The sequence below is a fragment of the Aedes albopictus genome, chromosome 2 (assembly GCF_035046485.1).
Source record: "Aedes albopictus strain Foshan chromosome 2, AalbF5, whole genome shotgun sequence".
Taxonomy (NCBI): Eukaryota; Metazoa; Arthropoda; class Insecta; order Diptera; family Culicidae; genus Aedes; species Aedes albopictus.
The window spans coordinates 286,536,254-286,556,031 of record NC_085137.1 but is presented as its reverse complement, the minus strand read 5'-3'; the positions used below and the strand labels follow the sequence as shown (position 1 = coordinate 286,556,031).

The following is a 19,778-nucleotide window of genomic DNA, read 5'->3' as shown; positions in this document are numbered from 1 at the left end:
TGTTTGCCATTGATTATACATTCAGCTATTCTAATCATTACTGCAAAGGTCATCGACCACATGCCTGAAATCAAAGCTTCCTGGAAGATATAATCCAAGCCCAGGGTTGAGATTGCTGGCTTTATTAAGCAATTAAACACGGATGTGGCGCATATGGAGACAGTCTACATAACAGCAAACGAACGATCGCTGTTCATCAAGTTTTCATCCCATGATGCCATGATGGACTCGCTCAGCAAAAATGCGGAACCGCGATCTTTTGTCTACAACAGTGGAAGATCAGTTGAGGTGTGCATGACTGTGGCGGGCACGAATATGCAGTACGTTCGCATATTCGACTTGCCGCCGGAACTGTCGGACGGCGTTCTGTTATCAGTGCTCGGAGAATACGGGAAGATAGACAGAATAGCACGGGAGAAATTTCCAGTGAATTTGGGCCTCGACCATGTGTGTACTGGAGTGCGTGGAGTGTTTATGGATGTGGAACATGATATCCCCCCATCAATCGATGTGGCGGGTCGAAAAGCCAATGTGTTTTATGATGGCTTGAAAGACACTTGTTTTTCATGTCACAAAACAGGTAATCGAAGAGACAGCTGCCAACAGCGGAAACCGCAGAATAGGAAACAAAACGAGGAATCGCATGTGTCATCGGTAGTATCGTACCCAGTCAACCAGTGATCGTATAAGATGTTGAAAAAGATGTTAAAGTGGAGGCGATATGCGTACATTTTACATGCGCCTAAATGGAGGCATGTACGCATATAGCCTCCACTTTATCATTTTATGCAACATCCTATGCTACAGTGGTCTCCGGAATCCAAAGAGCATCGGAAGAAGAGTGTTCAGATTAACGGTCGATTTGAAAACCAACGATTTGAATTGCTAAGTTGGTAACCCTATCTTTTTTTTTGTTCGCATTGTTTTTACTGTGGGTAGTTAGTTAGTGGACCGTCGCGAGAATAATAAAACACGTTTTTTTCTAACCGTTTAATTACAGTCCATTTTATTTGCGGAAAACAGACGGAAAATCCGAACATTTTGGTCCATTCGACCGCGGATGTGCTGGTCTGGTTCTCGCGCGCGGTTAAATGCCGGTGACCACAAGGAAAGGGTCGAAAACTCCTGCTTTTCTATCGATCGCACAACAGAGGGCTGCAAAGGCTGAACGTGAACACAAAAAGAAGATGGCGGAGGCGCTAGCAGCTCTTCAGCGGCAACGGGAGTTCATAACCTCAAAAGTTACCCGCATCAAATCGAGTCTCCAGAAGGCAGACGACGAACAGGTTCCACTTGACGAATTCGTCTTGGAAACATACATACGGACGATTGATGCGGCTTATCAAGAAATGAACGAGTGTCAAACAAAGATGTGCGCAACCAATCCAACGAAGCAGGAAGAGGAGGAAGAAATCTACGTCGAATTCGAGAACCTGTTCACGGAGGTGAGAGCAGTAGTGAGCAGACTGTTGAATCAGAAGAGGGATGCACAGACTTCTAACGCACTGCAACGGCAAGTTGCGGTCGGTGTTCCTCAACCGATCCGAGTGCAACAATCGATCCTTCCACACACACCCCTTCCGTCGTTTGACGGGAAGCCTGAGCATTGGTTCAGGTTCAAATCAATGTTCACGGACATTATGAACAAGTGTGCCAACGAGGATGCTGCAACAAAACTGTATCATTTGGATAAGTGCCTTGTTGGAGAAGCGGCCGGTGTCATCAATCAACAATTCATCAATGAAAACAACTACGATGCAGCATGGAATTTCCTAGTCCAGCGGTATGAAGACAAGCGCAAGATTGTGGACATTCACGCGAATAAGTTGCTGCATTTGAAACCAATGACGCAGGAGAGCGGAAGGCAACTGAGGGATTTGATCGAGGAGTGCAAACGGCACGTCGATTCGCTCAGATACCACGGGTACGATGTACTAGGCCTCTCAGACATCGTGCTGGTGAATGTTCTCGCATCAAAGCTAGACTTCGAGACCAAGAAGCTGTGGGAAGCCAACAATGAACACGGTGTCATTCCTACCTACGACGACACAATCGAGTTTCTGGAAAAACACGCATTGGTGCTCGAACGAGTGGAAGCCTCTTCAAGTATTCAACAGAAGACTAAGTCGAAGGCCAATGTACCTGCTACGTCGCAGAAGGCGTCACAGTTGAAATCTTCTTCTTTCACTGTGACGGCGGCGGAAACAAAATGCGTGTTTTGCGATAAAGAACATTTCAACCACCAGTGCGACGAGTTTCTCAAGCTTTCACCTTGTGAAAGGAATGCCAGGGCCAAGAAAGCTGGCGTTTGTTATAACTGAGAAAAGGGCACCTCACGGTCAAATGTACTTCGAAACATTCATGTCGAGAATGTAACAAGCGGCACCATACGGTTCTCCATCTGGATTCGCCAAAACCGAATGACGATGCCAGCAAGACCGACTCTGTGAAACCTGTCGATAGTGACAACAGTTCGTCATTGATGAGCAACGTGGTAACCCTCAGTTGCGCCACTGGTTCGAGTGGATATAAGGATGTGCTGCTTTCTACTGCGGTTGCGAATATTCTGGACGTGCACGGTAACGTGAGGCTGTGTCGTATTCTCCTGGACTCAGGGTCGCAACTTCACCTAATCACGGAAGCAATGACAACACTCCTTGGCATCCAGCGTGAAAAGTGTGCAACGAGTGTCGTTGGAATCAACGGGAAGGAAACCCACATCAAACACCAAGTAATGGTTATGTTACAATCCAGAACGACAAGCTACAGTGAGAACATCGAATGCCTGGTGGTGCCGAGAATCACTGGCATACTACCAGCTCAAGAGCTCAACATTGCAGAGATAGCTATCCCGAACGACGTTCGTCTTGCCGATCCAGAATTCAACAGGCCTCAACGAATCGACCTTCTGATCGGAGCCGAACTGTTCTACAGTATCCTGAAAAGTAATCGCATCGATCTCGGGCCTGGACGACCGATTATACAGGAAACGTTTTTGGGATGGGTCGTCGCAGGGCCAACCCACAATCGTTCGTCGAATATACAACCACAACAATGCAACACTGTTTCTTCTGAAACCAATCATTTGGATGAGTTGGTTCAACGGTTTTATATGGTCGAGGATGTTCCGATGGCATCGAGGCTTTCAGAGGAGGAGGCATTGTGCGAGCAGCATTACGTTCAAACAACGACAAGGGACTCGTCCGGAAGGTACGTGGTCAGGCTCCCGTTTCGTGACAACGTGGATAAGCTTGGTGAAACGAAGCAGCATGCACTACAGCGATTCCAGCAGCTAGAAAGGCGTTTGAATAGCAACGAGCAGTTGAAGCGTGAATATGATTGTTTCATCGAGGAATACATTCGTCTGAACCATTGCCGAGAAGTTTTTGAACCAGAAGCAAGTAGCAAGCCCAACTGTTTCCTGCCTCATCACGCAGTACTAAAACCATCATCATCTTCAACCAAGCTACGAACAGTGTTTGATGCTTCAGCGAAATCGACTTTGGGCCTATCGCTAAACGATGTGTTGATGACTGGGCCTAGCGTACAGGATTCTCTTCTAGACATCACGATGCGATTCCGCGTACACCAGTACGTTTTTACTTGCGATGTGCCTAAGATGTACAGGCAAGTCGCAATGGCAGCGGAAGACACAAAATTTCTACGGGTGTTTTATCGGAAGCAATCATCCGATCCGATTCGCACATTCGAGCTGACTACCGTTACATACGGCACGGCGTCGGCACCCTTTTCGGCAACACGCACCTTAGTGCAACTGGTACATGACGAGGGTGCACAGTTTCCCATAGCTGCGGAAATTGTACTGCACGATGTCTACATCGATGATGCATTGACTGGCGGAGATTCTATCGAGTTCATCAAGGAGGCAGCAGAACAGCTCGTGCATCTTCTAGAGCGAGGAGGCTTCCAGCTGCATAAATGGTGCTCCAATTCCACAGAGTTTTTGGAGACCATTCCGGAAGAACTGAAAGAGAAGCGAACGGCATTAGAATTTAGCGGAGCAAACGATGTGATTAAAACGTTGGGTTTATTATGGAATCCCTCAACGGACGAGCTGTGTTTCCGGATGAATCCTGTTCAAGACCAGGCTGTGATCACGAAGCGTCATATCCTTTCCGAGGTTTCGAAAACCTTTGACCCGCTGGGACTATTTGCGCCATCGGTCGTGCTGTGCAAATTATTGATACGAGATCTGTGGAAGCTGGAGGTTGGTTGGGACGAAGAAGTGCCACCGGATCAGATGAACTCCTGGATGCGGTACATAGCCAGCTTGAAACAGGCTGAAGGAATGAAGATTAATCGATGTGTGCTGTCACCCAATCGGATTGGTCTTGAACTTCATGCCTTTTCGGATGCATCATTCTCGGCGTATGGAACATGTGTATACATACGGTCTGTTCTTCCCGACGGCACTGCGGAGCTTCACCTTCTGACAAGCAAATCCAGAGTTGCCCCCAACCAAACTATTCCACGACTGGAGCTATGCGGATTTGTTCTAATGGCTAGATTGGTTGGCGTTGTTATGGCGGCAATTAAACAACGATTCAACAAGGTGGTGTTATGGACGGATTCAACTATCGTGTTATGCTGGTTGAATAAGCCACCTCATCAGCTCAACACCTTTGTGTCAAATCGTGTTACGGAGATCAATAGAACCACTAAGGAATACGAACGTAAATACGTGGAGTCCAAATCAAACCCAGCCGATATGCTGTCGCGTGGTGTCTACCCTGCGGATTTGAAAATCAATGACGTTTGGTGGCACGGGCCTACTTTTCTACGAACGGCATCATTTGCAGATTTCAAAGAAGAAGAAGTTGTCGACATTCCGGACGTGAAGAAAGTTACTTGTACAGCACAGGAATGTGAAGGTCCCTACGAACTTCTGTAGGAAGGATAATGGCCAGCGAAGGGATTTTCTCCCGCAGTGGAATAAAAACTAGCGTGGGAAACGTGGAAAAATACTTTCAACAAAAACACGTCTTTATTCGAGATATGAAAAACAACTTGTGAATGACAGTACAGAAAAATCAATGTTTTTTATTCTTCCGGTTTCTCCCCGGTGACTGAAGTTATTAGGCACAGTGTATCAGCGCCCTTCGACTGAACACACCGACAACTTCCAGTTCTCACCAGGTTCAGTTCGTTTAGGCGTCTGCAACGAGTCATGGCTTATGTGGCTCGATTTATCAGAAAGGCAAGAAAGATTCGTACGGATAACGATCATCAACTGTACCCAACCGTGGATGAGTACCCAAGTAACCACGAAGCCGTATATAAGTGCATCAATTTTGCTATATATTGATAATTAAAATTATGTATATAATGCTGCATTACTTTATACACCTCATTGAAGCAATAATAAAGTCGAAAAGGGCCCCACTAAAATCAAATTAGTGCCACATATTGCAGCACGCTGACAGCCATTGCTAAAGTAATATAAATGCATGTGCTGTACATTAGCATTCCGCATGCTTGATACGTGCAACACGAAAAACCAAAACAAAAATCTATTTTTAGCACCGTTTCGTTATCGACGGTACTGATGCCCCCACACATGATTGTTTTAACCATTATTTTTTTGACGTCGGGTCGGGAGTCGAACCAGAAGTGTTGAAGACCGCTAGATGAGTTCCATACGCGCTGGCGCCTTGGACCGTTTCTGCTGCAATGATAACAACAGATATTTGATTCACTAAAAGGAACCTGTTCTTCTGTCCAAATCATTGTAGTAGAAGGTAAAACGACTATGTCATATGTAATAGAATACAGTAAATTATCTCATTCCGATAAATTACTGATAAATACATAATACATTTTAGAAGATATTTAGTCAACATAAGAAAATTAAAACCTCGATTAAAACACCCTTCGCACACTGCTCATGCTTATTGTGATTTCCATCGTTATTGGCATGTGATAGCAGCCTACAGAAAAGAGAAAAGTTCATCTCTAAATAGGTTTTGCTGTCGTCGATCGGTGGCTCAAACGGGGAATCAGTTGGTCGGTAGTCGAACCAGACATGTTGAAGACCGCTAGAGTTGACCGTAAAGTTGTTCAATCTTCTTGATTTCATTTGTTTACCATTAGAGTCAAGCTTTTATAATTGTATTGTTAGAGCAAACTTTGCTAGTTTGTACATTGCATTTATTCAGTTTTTGCAGTGTTGAATTATTGAATTATCTTATATCACCTTTTAATAAACCCGAATGTAAAGAAAAATGCAATGCATCGTCACACTGATAATGCCAATCTAAAGGATTATTGCATGACAAGTGTGGAATTACTGCATTTCGCATTGCAAAGGTTGATATTCAGTCTAATTCGTGCAATGTTATAATGCTTGTGGTTACTTGGGTACAAGGCTATCCATATGGAAATGGCAGTTGATCTCTCTAGTCAAGCATTCATCAACGTTCTGAAACGGTTCGTGTCACGGAGAGGAGTACCTACTCTAATACTGTCCGATAATGCAACAAATTTTATCGGAGCAAATTCGGAACTACATCAGCTATACCAACTGTTCCAGACAGAATCTACAACGATGGCCATCAACGAGTATTGTTTGCCGTTGGAGATCAAATGGCAATTCATTCCGGCTCGTTCCCCTGAATTTGGAGGTGTATGGGAAGCTGGAGTTAAGTCGGCAAAACGTCACATCAAGCGAGTAGTTGGCGAGTCGAAATACACATATGACCAGTGGAGCACGCTCATCACCCAGATCGAGGCTATTTTAAATTCAAGGCCACTCGTACCGATGTCATCTGATCCCAGTGATCTCAAGGCTATCAGTCCAGCACATTTGATAGTCGGCAGAGAGCTGACTGCGATTCCAGAACCATCGTTGGAAAACCTGAAATTGAGTACACTGTCTAAGTATCAAGAAATGCAGAAAATGAGGGACGCTTTTTGGATTCGGTGGTCTTCCGACTACCTGCAAGAGCTCCAGCGCCGTCCGAGACATAATCGTCAGCATAAGGAGTTGAAGATTGGCGATATGGTGTATTGCGAGAGGACAACGTACCCCCCCTTCAGTGGAGATTGGGTAGGGTAGTGCAGACACACACTGGATCCGATGGAGTTACCAGAGTGGTATCCGTGCGGACGTCCGGGGGCATCTTCAAGAGAACAACAGCTAAGCTGTCACTGCTACCTAACGAGGATTGAGTTTCTGCTGAAACTGCAAGGCCGGGGAGAATGTTCAGATTAACGGTCGATTTGAAAACCAACGATTTGAATTGCTAAGTTGGTAACCCTATCTTTTTTTTTGTTCGCATTGTTTTTACTGTGGGTAGTTAGTTAGTGGACCGTCGCGAGAATAATAAAACACGTTTTTTTCTAACCGTTTAATTACAGTCCATTTTATTTGCGGAAAACAGACGGAAAATCCGAACAAAGAGCATTTGGCGGAGGTATCGGCTGACGAAGTAATCGAAGTCCTAGACGAAGAATTGCTGGAAACCCGGTTTTCACTTGCAGAGAAAGGGGAGGATGTACCGGAAGAAATCACCATGCAATGCATAATCATGTTCTTGGGGATGGTGAAAGACCACTATAGAGAAACAAAAGACAGTGGATCCTAAAGATGGCTTCCGATAGGCATCCAGGGACTTGTCATCGCGAAATTCAAAAACAAGTTTCTAGCAGTTCAGTGTTTATGGATCCATGATATCAAACGCAAATATAGTACTTGTTCTGAGAAAAAGGTTCAATATTTTAATATAAAATACATTCAAAACAGAGTTGATGGTTGCTCCTACTTGCTTTTGTTTTTGTTTTCCAGAATAAAGCGTATGTTTTCCGTGATTGAAAAATCGAGATAATTTAGCCAATTTTTTTGAAATTTTGTTTCAATTCTTTTTAATTGTTGATTTTTTTTTTTACAAAGGACTTAAAATATTTGAAGACAGTATATTTAGATGTTAAAAGTACATTTGATGAAAATGAAATCTAAAAACTTTACATTTATCTGGACTAGTATAACAATACACGATGATTTGATTGCAAAAATACAGTTGTTTGTTGGCTAAATTATACTCTTCATCTATTCTGCTTAAAGCTTGTTTATTCCCTGCTGCTAACACTTTTTAGTGAATGTATATTTAAGTAACTTTCTTAAGTAAACAGATTTCATCGCTTGTTTCCTTTATTTAAGTATTGTTACGCATGATCAGACGGTAGAGCCATGCTCAATGCCTGGTCTATTGCAATTTTCCATGCAGATTATTAAAAATGGACATTGCTGTTAAGTATGTTGTTGTTTTGCCTGTTACAAAACTGCAAAAAATGTTTATACACCATGTTATTTAACACGTTCCTCTGCGGGGCAATACGTTTTGAGCAAATAGAGAAAATACAAAAAAGTTTCCAAATTGAAGTTTTTTTTTAACAAAGATATAAAATGTTTAAAACCACTTGTTACGAAAAAACAAAATTATGAAAATATCGCTCGTTTAAAAGAGGCATTCATAGAGATGCAAATAGAACTAAAATTCAGATAATCATGTTACAAAATGTGACTCGAACCAGAGAATACTATTTAAATACACGATTAAAAAACTTTAATTTAGGTTAGAAAATAATAATACACCGAATGATTAATTAAGCTTTGCCATTAATCATTTTTTGCGAGTGTCCATTTGCTCTAAACTCACCTTCATCTTGATCTAGAATGTCGAAAATAAAAAAAGAAAAGAAACAGAATTTTATGCTAATATAAATGGGCCAATTGGGTAAATTATTCGATTGAACGCAAGCAATTTTGGAACTACTGAACTAAAACAAGCAAGAATATCAAACTACGATAACGCCAATGAAAATGAAAGTATGATTAGGCAAGGACTATGGTTTGGACATCGATCTTGCAATACGCTTCAAACTGAACCGGACTGTTCGAAACGATTTCTGAGTACGCAGACATTAGTTTGGTAAAAGTGCAATATGCAGTCAAACAAGATACAACTAAAGTATTAATGACTGCTCATAACTTGCAGTTTTTAGTTGGAAATCAGTATCAAGCTGTTATAAATACAAATATCATTCAGAGAGGGAAAATGGAGCTGTTCTCAAATCACGTAAACTCAGCGGTGGGCATTGATTGATAGTAACAAAATTAGTCTTTTAAGAAAACAGAGTTTAATAATTTGCAGAAATAGAATGAGAATAGGCAAGTGTACGTGGTTTACGAACTACTCCATTGACTGTTGAGTGAAAGCCTTTAGGAAGAAAAATGCAAACTGTTGGTTGAATATATGTATATGATTAATGCTTAGTAGAACAAAACGTCACAACATCATAAGTAAAATATGCAGAAGTGCAAAAATGTATCTTCATATTTTTATGAAGAAACTATTTTTCGGCATTCTGTTCTTTTGACCGTTTGTTATTGCGACTTTTTGTTCCTAAGCTATGTCAGTTGATTAATGTTTTAAACGTATTAAATAAGTAGTACGATGCATCCTAAACACTGGGTACACACAATAGTTGTTTGGGGAGATAATAGAAGTTACAATGCAGAGTGAGCATGAAACAATGTCTACATTCATAAAAAAACACATCGCATTATTTGTCACTGTCGCTGGGGCCAGTGTTGGTGGCACTGTGACAGCAAACAGTTTTCTTACCATGAAGCGAGTAGCAGAATTTTTTCGTATTACTCCAATCCTCCTTCAGCGACAGATTGAACATCGAGTAATCGGGCTGGCCGGTAACCTCCTTCACAATGTTGAGGAATTTTGGTAAAATACCTTTCAGCTTGTCGCCGCTCAGCGAGGTGTACGTCTCTAGCAGAATTAACCCCTTGCACCTGTTAATATAAATGAAACGATTGCATGTAGAGCCGGGTCAACAGTCATTGTTACAATTAGCTTTTTGGGTTTCATCGCCATTTCCTAAATGTTTTCATGACAATCTTAAGTAGGTATCTTCTGGAACTAACACTTCCAATAGATATTTCGTATTCAAATAGGAATATCGGAGTATAATATGGCTGACCCTACCTACTAAGTTTTAGTGAACAGTATTTCCCCTAACAACTCACCTTGGATGTCCAGGTTCTTTGTAAATATCCATTTGGAAATATTGGTTATTCACAAGGAAGCAACGACGCTTCTTGTAGATGGTAAAATGTGCATCGTCACGCTGCGTCAGCATGTTCAAGTAGTCTCGGTGTGTAAGTTGGGTCTTGACTTCGATCGATTGACCGTGGAGATGTGGACGACGAATCGTATGGATGTAGCTAAAGTGGCCATTTTGACCCCGTTTCCGCAGTCTGGCTTGCACCCTTGGTCCCGCTGATTGTAGATAGTGATGGACGACGTCAAAGTCCTGGAACGCCGGGAAGGCGGAGTTCGCTGGTAGTTCTGACACTGGAAACGATAATGGTAAAACTGTATTATGTATTTGTCAAACCAATGAATGACTCGAAGCTTACCCAGAAATTTGACTTTCTTCGAAGTGGTCAACAGACGATCGCCAGTGTCGATACCAAGCTTCTGGCAAACACACTCGATCATCCTATTGACCTTACTTTCGAAATCACTCGAATTATCAATCACATCAAAGTACGGGTGCCCAATCCAGGCAGCGGCCGATTTGTAGTCCAACTCTCGTGCCAAATCGACTCCCTCCGATCGGCAAGCATGATCTTCGGTGGAATAGAAAGCTTCTGCACCGTTGGCCGCCGACACCATGTGGACAATATGATTGTACCGGTTATCACGCAGCTCTACCGAGTTCCAGTTGTTGGTTCTCATCATACGGTCCCATTTCTCCTTGGAAACAACTGTAACGTAATTGTGATAAATGTTAGAGAAGCTAGTGGAAGTTTATCGACAGTCATTGGAAGCTTACATGCGCTGGCATCCATAACCCCTCGATCGCAGATAATCAGGCAGTTTCGCGTACATGACTTTCCAAGCTCAAAGAAGGTGTTTTCCATCTGAATCATAGTACGGAGCAAGTTCTCCTGGAATTTGTAGGCTGTTCGAAAAAAAAAGAATACATTTATTGATCTTGCTCATCTGCATAGAAGAGGAAACCAGAAACCATTTAAAGTATTTACATAAACATAGCATGGCATGGCAATAACAAAAAAAAATGAACAAAACGATAGTTAGTAAAACTGAAGATGAAGAACGTTTAATCATTAATGAATGCAAGCAATAGAAATCCGTAACCATATTATTACTAACATAATAAATATTCAATGCAAATGCAAAGCAAAAACTTATAGAACAACTTTTTGTGTATATGTCTAGGAAAGAGTACAATTTTTGCTTTGAAAATGGTAATGGAATTTGATTGCCCTGTATTTTCTTTTGATTTTTCCAGATAACCACAGCTTTAAATGCGCGAGTATTCAGCACGAACATTTTGAGATTGACGGGTTAGATTCCCGGTAGGCCAGAGTAGGTATCTTGGAGACTGCTACATGATATACACACATAGGGGCCGTTCATAAACCACGTAGACTTTTTGGGGGGAGGGGGGGGTCTGGCCAAAGTCTACGATCCATACAAATTTTAAAATTTTTGTATGGACAAAAGTCTACGAGGGGGGAGGGGGGGTCTGAGATGGCCAAATTTTGGTCTACGTGGTTTATGAACAGCCCCATACCAGTGGCGTCTCGTAACCTCACTTTTTACCTGTTCAAGGACCCTAAAACATGCATTTGCGGAGAATTTATGAACAGAATCAAATTGAAAATGGACGAAAACGACTATGTCCATCATTTTCTACAAATTACAAGCTAATTTGATGAGAAAATTCAAGAATTTAAGTTCGTTGAGCAGGTAGATTTGAGGTTAGGGAATCGCCACTGACACATACACAAAGGTCATTGGTAGATGGACCTCTCAGTTTATAACTGTGCAAGAGCTCATAGAGAACTTAACTGATAAAGCAGAATTTATTTTAGTAAAGACGTTATATTAAATAAGACAGTTCGAAAAAGTTAGACTAACAATCAACCACACGACGGTAATTCTATGCTTTTATATTGCACAAACAAACAATTGTCTTTACGGTAATCATCAACCTTATCATGAAATCATGAGTTCATTATCATGTTGTCATGAGATCAAATTGATAGAAATTTTTGCAGCTAAGAAAAAAAAACCTTTTTTTAGATTTACGATGTACTACTACGATCTTTCAACAAAAAATACGATAAAAACAATGATCTTGTTTTCCCACTAACCGGTACATTGTTTTGTATAAAACACCAAAGGTGTTAGATTTTGGCGACTTTTCTGACACAACTTAAGTTTTTTTCTTCTTCCCAAAACTTGTATGTTTCTTTCAGCCGCAAGATGAACGAATGCAAAAACGGTAGCTTTGGCGAATAGAAGTCTTTCATTAACACTAAGATGAGAAACATACACAGTTGAGAAGTTATGCCACGAAGATTCTGACATAGAGATGTCAGATGTCACTCTACTCTGTTCACATCATTCACCCTTTTATCGGTTAGTTCAAATACTTTGTATCGCAAATCGCTTGCTTCCGCCGCTGGCAATAACCAATCCAAATGCATCCAAATCGACGTATGATACAATCGATCGAGAACAGCTATGGTAGATTATGCACGGCGACGATTCTTACCCGAAGGTGGAAAAATCTGATGAATAGCATATTCAGTTATGATTGATTGAATTACTGAAGAGCAAAAACTGATATTGGTTTGATTGATATAAGAAGTAAAAGAACAGAAATAATAGCAAAATTTAATATGGTGAACTACTCAATAATGGCTCGTTAAGATATTACAAGATCAAAACAATAGCAGACAAGATTTGCCACTTTTTTCGAGAAAAAAAATAAATAAAAAAATGTCAATATCCAAGCATCAAACCTACGACCTTAGGATTTACAGGCGGTGATGCTTACCACTCAACTGTGGCTCGCTGTTGTAAATAACATGGGAATAAGAGCATGCGGTTCTTCGTTTCCACAGCTCAAAAAGGTGCACATGGCATTTCACTAACATTGAGCCATCTCTATGGGTATATGTGTTCCATTTCGCGCAGAAGAGCTAAACTTGTTCTTATGTAGAAATTGTCAGCTATTTCAAAAATAACAAAAACTGATATCATATCACTTTGAGCTATTCGTGCGATATTCATTAGATTTTTGAATAACTTATCAAAATCACATCGAGCTATGACAACAAAAAATGTTCGATTTGAGATATTATTTAGATATTCTCGTCTACCCGGGTTCTTTGGACTCCGCAGAACTCTACGATCGAATAAAGTTCGCCATAACAGGAAGTTAACTATCTACAAAACGCTGATTAGACCGGTAGTCCTCTATGGGCACGAAACATGGACCCTACGTGCAGAGGACCAACGCGCCCTTGGAATTTTCGAACGGAAGGTGTTGCTTACCATCTACGGCGGAGTGCAGATGGAAGACGGGACTTGGAGAAGGCGAATGAACCACGAACTGTATCAACTGCTGAGAGAACCAAGCTTCGTCCATACCGCGAAAATCGGGAGGCTACGGTGGGCGGGTCACGTCATCAGGAAGTCGGATAGCAACCCGACTAAAACGGTTCTCGTGAGTCATACGACTGGTACAAGAAGACGTGGTGCGCAGCGAGCTAGGTGGGTCGACCAAGTGGAGACAAACAGCCATAGGCCGAGTGTATAATGGAGATGGCTACTATGTACAGCAGAGGCCACCCAGGCCTTAGCCTGATCGGTAAGGTAAGTAAGCATGCGTGGTAGTGATTTGTTTTCCAATTCTCTTTGTTGGCGGGAATTTGTGAGAAATGTCAACATCTGTTGTTCTAACGAATATGGATGGATACGTTCTGTACGGCTTTGACGGAAGAACCCAAAAGATGTTTACAAAGTTATTACACATTCTCAACACGGGAAACCTCACATGCATTTGGATTGATCAATAATTTTTGGTCCTATTCGACCTTTGCTCACTATCGCCAACTACTTAGCGTTAGCCGGTTTGCGAAACACTGTTTGATTAGGATTGGGAATGATTATTTATATTTCATGACGATGTTTTAATCGTATTATATTCCAATTCCAGGTGGTACGTCTTGTTGTTTGTGCTTACGCTGTTTTTTTTTAACAAGGATAAACGAAACACACAGCGCTTAGCAGCGTTAGTAAATCCCATTTCTAAGCTTGGCTCCCTATGCTCCCATACGAGCAAAACGTTATTAGGTAGGTCAGATTGTAATAATAGACCCAATGCCATAGCCAACGCTATGTGGGAGGCTGCGTTAATCAGTGGGAAGCAAAATTCATACAATACATGATGCAGTAGCTTCATACACAAACGAATACTTTCAATCAATTATTGCTAGTAAGAACCTTAACACATTTAATCTTAGAATAAGTTCTAAGATCTCAGCAAACGGTTTCTAGATTAAAGAACAAGTCTTATGTTTCAGTCTTGCAATACACAGTAAAGAACTACCTAATAATAAGACGATCAGGTGCAGTGCCTAATCAATTTCACTAAACAGTTACATCATTGATATTTGCTCTACTTTTTCAATAGCTACTTAAATACAATCGGTATTTACATGAAGTAGGAAATGGGAATTCCTATTTTAATACGTTGGTAAACATGTTACATTGTTGATGACAAACATGCTTACTTTTACGTCTATTTCGGTAACATTACATCAAAGTAGCTTTTTTATAGAAGTACATATGTGTAAAATCACAATGTCATCTAGGGTACCAAACCGAATCACTTGGGCAGTGGCTGGTATTTTGGGCAGTTTTTCGCTGTAACTCAGTCAATTTAAAACCAATACACTTGAAATTTTGTACACGGCTAGGTACTATACTGCCTATGATCGCGTAATTATCCCATATGCAATGGAAACCCTGCAAAGATGGGATTGATATGCGATCATGGGCAGTATATTAGATCCTATACTATGCGTTTAAAAAAATGTCAATTGATCAAATTTGACTGAGTTGTAGCAGAAACATGCTCAAAACAGAAGCCTTGGTTCCATTTCCCTAGTACGAAGAGAACTACACAAGAATTATCAAAACTTTTCTTTTTTATGACATTCCCCGAGGCTGTGTCGTCTTTTTTACTTGGACTATAAATGTTGAAAAAAGCTATCCTTAATTTTGCTGTATACATATAAACTTTGAGATAATTTATTACATTTCGAAAATTTATACTTAATTCATATGTCATTTTTAAAAGTCGATTTCTCAACCAACTGATCGAACAGAAATTATGAGTAACCTTGGGATTCCACAGGCAAATATCTGTGGCAGTCAAATTCGAAGAAACCGAGAGAATACGTCACCAGGGGGATAAAGCACAACATTGCGCTCGGTCACATGTGGCGAAAACCGCATTTGAGGAAATGTAAATAACTCTCGAGTGTCCGAGATAACCACTATCATTATCGGGTGACGTTCTATTTGTTTGCTATTTCGTTTCGTTGAAGATGTGCACACCTTTTCGCGCTGCCAGTCAGTCCATTCTAAATCACAGCTGGTGATAGAGAGTCAGTTGATTCGCAATCGCGCCAATAACAACCATCATCCCCAAAACAAATTCTATCAAGTGAAATTTTATAAATAAAACTGATACTGGCCACTGTCTACCAGCCAGGCAACCCGGTGCCATAGTATACAGATGGCAATCCAACTGCAGAGATAAACATTGCAATTCACTTTTCAAACAGATTTTCATCGTCTCTCTAGGTGGGAAAGCGACACTGCTATAGAGGCAAAGGCAAATGTCGTGACGCACGTTGTTATTTTACGAAATCGTCTAATCACGGCGACAGTGTGAGACTACATATACGAAATCCGTCACAAGATCACGTTTATCTATCTGACGGAGATAATGCGTATATCGTCGTAAAATCTGTCAGGAGCGAGTGGTATCGTAGTATTGAGTCGCGGAAGATTCGCGACTTTTTCAACGCCAATAGCCGATCGAAAGTCAAACAAACCACATTAGCAGAATTCGACTAAATTCAGCTAAAAGTATGAATGAATTTTGTTTCTATTTATAACATATAGAGTGCTTTCCGCGCACATTCGGTTTGTGAAAATCGTGGTATGATCTTGCTCATAGAGGTAGACAAGCACGAGATTACAGATTCCGAAGGCTTGGCTTTACTATTTTTTTCCATTCGATTACTTTCTTAGTAGTGACTTCGCTTCAAAACTGTATCAAATGAGGTCGTGAGTAACCTAGGTTCTGAAGATTAGGGATCTGAGAAATGGATTCGTTGATGAAAGCTAGGGAACCTAGACACCTAGATAATGAATTATTTATTGACAATTTGGAGGAGGTTTACCACTGGAAGGAAATGTTAAACCACGTTAAACTGTTGTGGCTTTCTCAGTCTAACCGAATTGAAACGGCTAGTTTGGCATAGCCCGACGTTTCGATCCCGTGTATTGGACCTTTTTCAAGGGATAAACGATTGACAATTTGTAATAAAGCCTGTTTGAAATTTGTTTGCTGTTTTCTATTTCTTTTGCTGGTTCAAACATTAGTGACAGCGTTTATCGCCACTTGCGGGTGCATAGAGCATATTTAACAGTATTCAGTTATCATAATGAACGAATACGATTTACAAATATGTAGAAGACATAAGCATTTTTGTCCTGCTAAATAAAGCTCTGAGTTCATTGAACAAAAACTATAGTTTTCGTCACACCCCACCGCATCCCGTAGAAGATGTTAGCGAGACACAATAAAAAAATCACCATATTTGAAGCATACAGTACTGGACACTTTCCACCTGAACACTACTTCATTTTTACCGACAGTCTAAGCTCTCTGTTCGGTCAATGAAACCGATGAAGCACTCAGCGTACTTCCTGAAAGGAATACCGTGCACCAAACTTTGCGCAGTTAAGAAAAATCAAATTTCTATTCGTTATAAAACATACAAACAAACAAAATATATAATGAACAACATGCCCATACGATAGACTTATGATCCTCCTTTGAGTCTGCAATAGAGAAAAAATCATAATATTAACCAAAAAATACTTAAAATAGAAAAACTATTTCATAGCCTTGTTCCTAACTTTGCGCACAAAATCTTCGATTGTTCCTAACTTTGCGCATGGTGTGCCTAACTTTGCGCATGCTATGAATTGTTTAAAAAAGTCATCAAACATACTGTTATTTAATGTTTTTCCGTTAAACTAAAGTTATTCAGGTAGTGTGCCCTTAAATGATCTTTGTTGAAATACTTTGTCCTAGGAGAGGGGAACGGAGGCCTCCGGAGTTCTTGAATTCGTCTGCGATTCGTACTAGACATTGACCGTGTGAACAATCCTAACTTCATAAGGGGTTTCCCAATGGCTAAAGATCAAAGATAAAAGCTTCCTGATAAATTAAATAACCGTTACGGATAGGAACAATAAGGGGTCATTAAAATATGACGTCCATCTTTGAGGGGAGGGAGTTGGGGTTGCCTGAAAAAAGTGTGATATGCCATGTATTAGGTATACTATCAAGCGTGACGGAGGGGCCAGGGGAGGAGGAGTCCATCTTTGAGGGGAGCAAGTTCTAAAATCCTAAAAAAAATGTGGATGTCATATTTGAATAGTCCCTAACATTGACCGCTGGAAAAGCCAAATAAAGGACTGTTTACAAATTACGTCACCTTGTTGAAAGATTGAGAGTGCCTGCCATAGTGCAACGGTTCATACATTTTTCTACTAATTTCTATACAAAATCTGCTGCATGGTGGAGACGGAGGCCTGAAATTGTCAGTACTAGTGTTACATAATATTTTAATGGTTCATAACGCATGTATTCACGTTGCACATGCATTTACTGAAAGTGCGCAAACATTAGGAACACAGTGCAAATAATGGTTCCAAACATTACGCACCACTATTTACTAATTAAATTGAAAAAAAATATCATGGACTGTGATTGATATTACTAGAATATCACCTTTTCTGTCTATTAACGGCAAAATTAATCATCGTTGCACAGTTTTATCGAGGAAAATGTTGATTTTTAGTAGAGTTACTTCTTGGCAACCGTGTTAAGGCGAGGCAAATTTGGACATTTTTGTGTATTTCTTGTTTATTTTTCAACATAAACAAAGATTTCATGGCAATTAAATATTCGTCAAATAATGTTTATATTTACACAATGCTAGTGCAATTATTAAACTGGTGAAAATGTTGTCATGTAGTTATTTTTTTCGTTATTTTACAAGAATGCGCAAAGTTTGGACCTGCGCAAAGTTAGGTGCGCACACGGTACGCCAAGTCTTGAGTGCTTTGTCCAAACGCTCATACATCATCACCATAGCTTGGGTCCCTTCACATTGCTCAATCCCGGGCAATGAGAAAGCGGACTCTCTGGCTAAGGTGGGCGCTAGCGAAGGCGATATTTACGAGCGTCAAATCGCCTTCGACGATTTTTTTGCATTGGCCCGTCAGGAGACCTTGATCAGCTGGCAACACAAATGGAGAGATGGGTAGATGGTTGCACTCCATCATTCCACAGGTGTCGAAGAAGCCATGGTTCAAAGGGTTGGATTTGAGCCGCGATTTCATTCGTGTGATGTGTCGGTTGATGTCCAACCACTATTTGTTGAACGCACATACCTTCCGTGTTGGGCTCTCAGAAAGCAATCTCTGTGTCTGTGGCGTGGCTTACCAGGATATCGAACATGTCGTGTGGGGATGGAATGAGTATCGTGAGGTCAGATCTGAGCTGCATGAAATTCTCCGGGTCCGAGGAAAACAACAGAAACCCGTTAGAGAAGTGTTGGTAGGACTTGATTTGGAATACATGAACCTGATTTACCAGTTTTTGAAACGTGTTGATGTCAGAGTTTGATGTAGTACGTTCCTTGTTTTCGTTGTCCGCCTTTTGGTTTTGTTGTTCGCTCCTGTCTGTCGTCACCCCCTTCCGTTTGTCCTCTTCTTGTCGTTTTCTACCGATAAAGTCCTTTCTTTTTGGTTCCGTTACAGATATGGACAATTTGCCCCATCAAAGTTTTAGTATAAGTTAGCAAATAATTTAGTTTTAAACCCATAAATCCGTCCTTCCCAATTTTTTTTCCTTCAATCCTTAACCTCGAAACAGCCGCGAGTACTTCGGCTTCCCAAACTAACATAGTTTTAAGGGAGTAATAAATTGTAAAATGTAAAATCATTGTAAAAACAAAAGATTTCGGCTCAGTTATGCCCATGTGGCGCCTGAGCCTTCCAAATAAACGAATAAGTAAAAAAAAGTACTGGACCGAATACAATATTAAGTTTTATCTGAGCAGATTTAATTAATAAACTTCATATTAACCTTAAGAAGAAACTAGACTATTCTATGAAAATTGTATTAAGTTTTCGAATACAGGTACTCTTCGATATATGCAAGGTACAAATAAATTTTCTCTTTGCACTTTATTTCGAAGTGTAGTGGGCCGTTATATCAGCCCTTGTCTTAGTCATGTGAATCCTCTAACATGAAGATATTTTTAAAAGCATTTTTACACACAGATCACCAAGATTTTTACAGCTTGTTGAAATTTTTTGTAAGAGAAAAAAAAAGTTGCCTATCCCAAACATTTTGGCCACCCCCTGTAGTTCCTGGAAATACAATATGTATATGATAACATGCTGTCTATGTTGACATCTGTACTTAAACTTCACAGAAATAAGATGTTAAATGTTTTATCGAATTAACACCGGTTAAATATCAAATGGAAAACTATGTTCTACAACAGTAGTAATGCTTGTTGAATGTCGCAGATTCTGTTCTTG

At 40.6% G+C, this 19,778-nt stretch overlaps 2 protein-coding genes across 3 annotated transcripts in view; one reads left to right on the top strand and one right to left on the bottom strand.

The window, feature by feature from the left end:
• Positions 1 to 153: 153 nt before the first annotated feature.
• On the top strand, positions 154 to 4,912 carry LOC115254876 (uncharacterized). The gene is made up of 3 exons (XM_062848254.1): positions 154 to 447; positions 1,152 to 2,306; positions 2,381 to 4,912. The coding sequence occupies exons 1-3, from the start codon at positions 154 to 156 to the stop codon at positions 4,910 to 4,912; spliced, it is 3,981 nt and encodes a 1,326-aa protein (XP_062704238.1).
• A 2,746-nt stretch (positions 4,913 to 7,658) lies between these two features.
• Positions 7,659 to 19,778, bottom strand: part of LOC109408212 (TRPL translocation defect protein 14) — a 49,519-nt gene continuing 37,399 nt past the window's right edge. For both annotated transcript variants that reach the window (XM_019681459.4, XM_019681461.3), the window contains 5 exons: positions 10,873 to 11,001; positions 10,454 to 10,804; positions 10,061 to 10,388; positions 9,645 to 9,826; positions 7,659 to 8,687 (listed from right to left, as the gene is read on the bottom strand). In XM_019681459.4, the coding sequence (XP_019537004.1) occupies positions 8,623 to 8,687; positions 9,645 to 9,826; positions 10,061 to 10,388; positions 10,454 to 10,804; positions 10,873 to 11,001 (1,055 nt within the window). In that variant the 3' untranslated portion in view covers positions 7,659 to 8,622. The remainder of the gene's footprint in view (positions 8,688 to 9,644; positions 9,827 to 10,060; positions 10,389 to 10,453; positions 10,805 to 10,872; positions 11,002 to 19,778) is intronic.

What these genes read in the sequence shown, in the direction of transcription:
- LOC115254876 (XM_062848254.1), top strand. Translation starts at nt 154, where the DNA reads ATGGAGACAGTCTACATAACAGCAAACGAACGATCGCTGTTCATCAAG. An exon ending in TGAATTTGGGCCTCGACCAT is followed by an intron (nt 448 to 1,151) that starts GTGTGTACTGGA and finishes ATCGCACAACAG; the next exon opens with AGGGCTGCAAAGGCTGAACG. An exon ending in CCAGGGCCAAGAAAGCTGGC is followed by an intron (nt 2,307 to 2,380) that starts GTTTGTTATAAC and finishes GAATGTAACAAG; the next exon opens with CGGCACCATACGGTTCTCCA.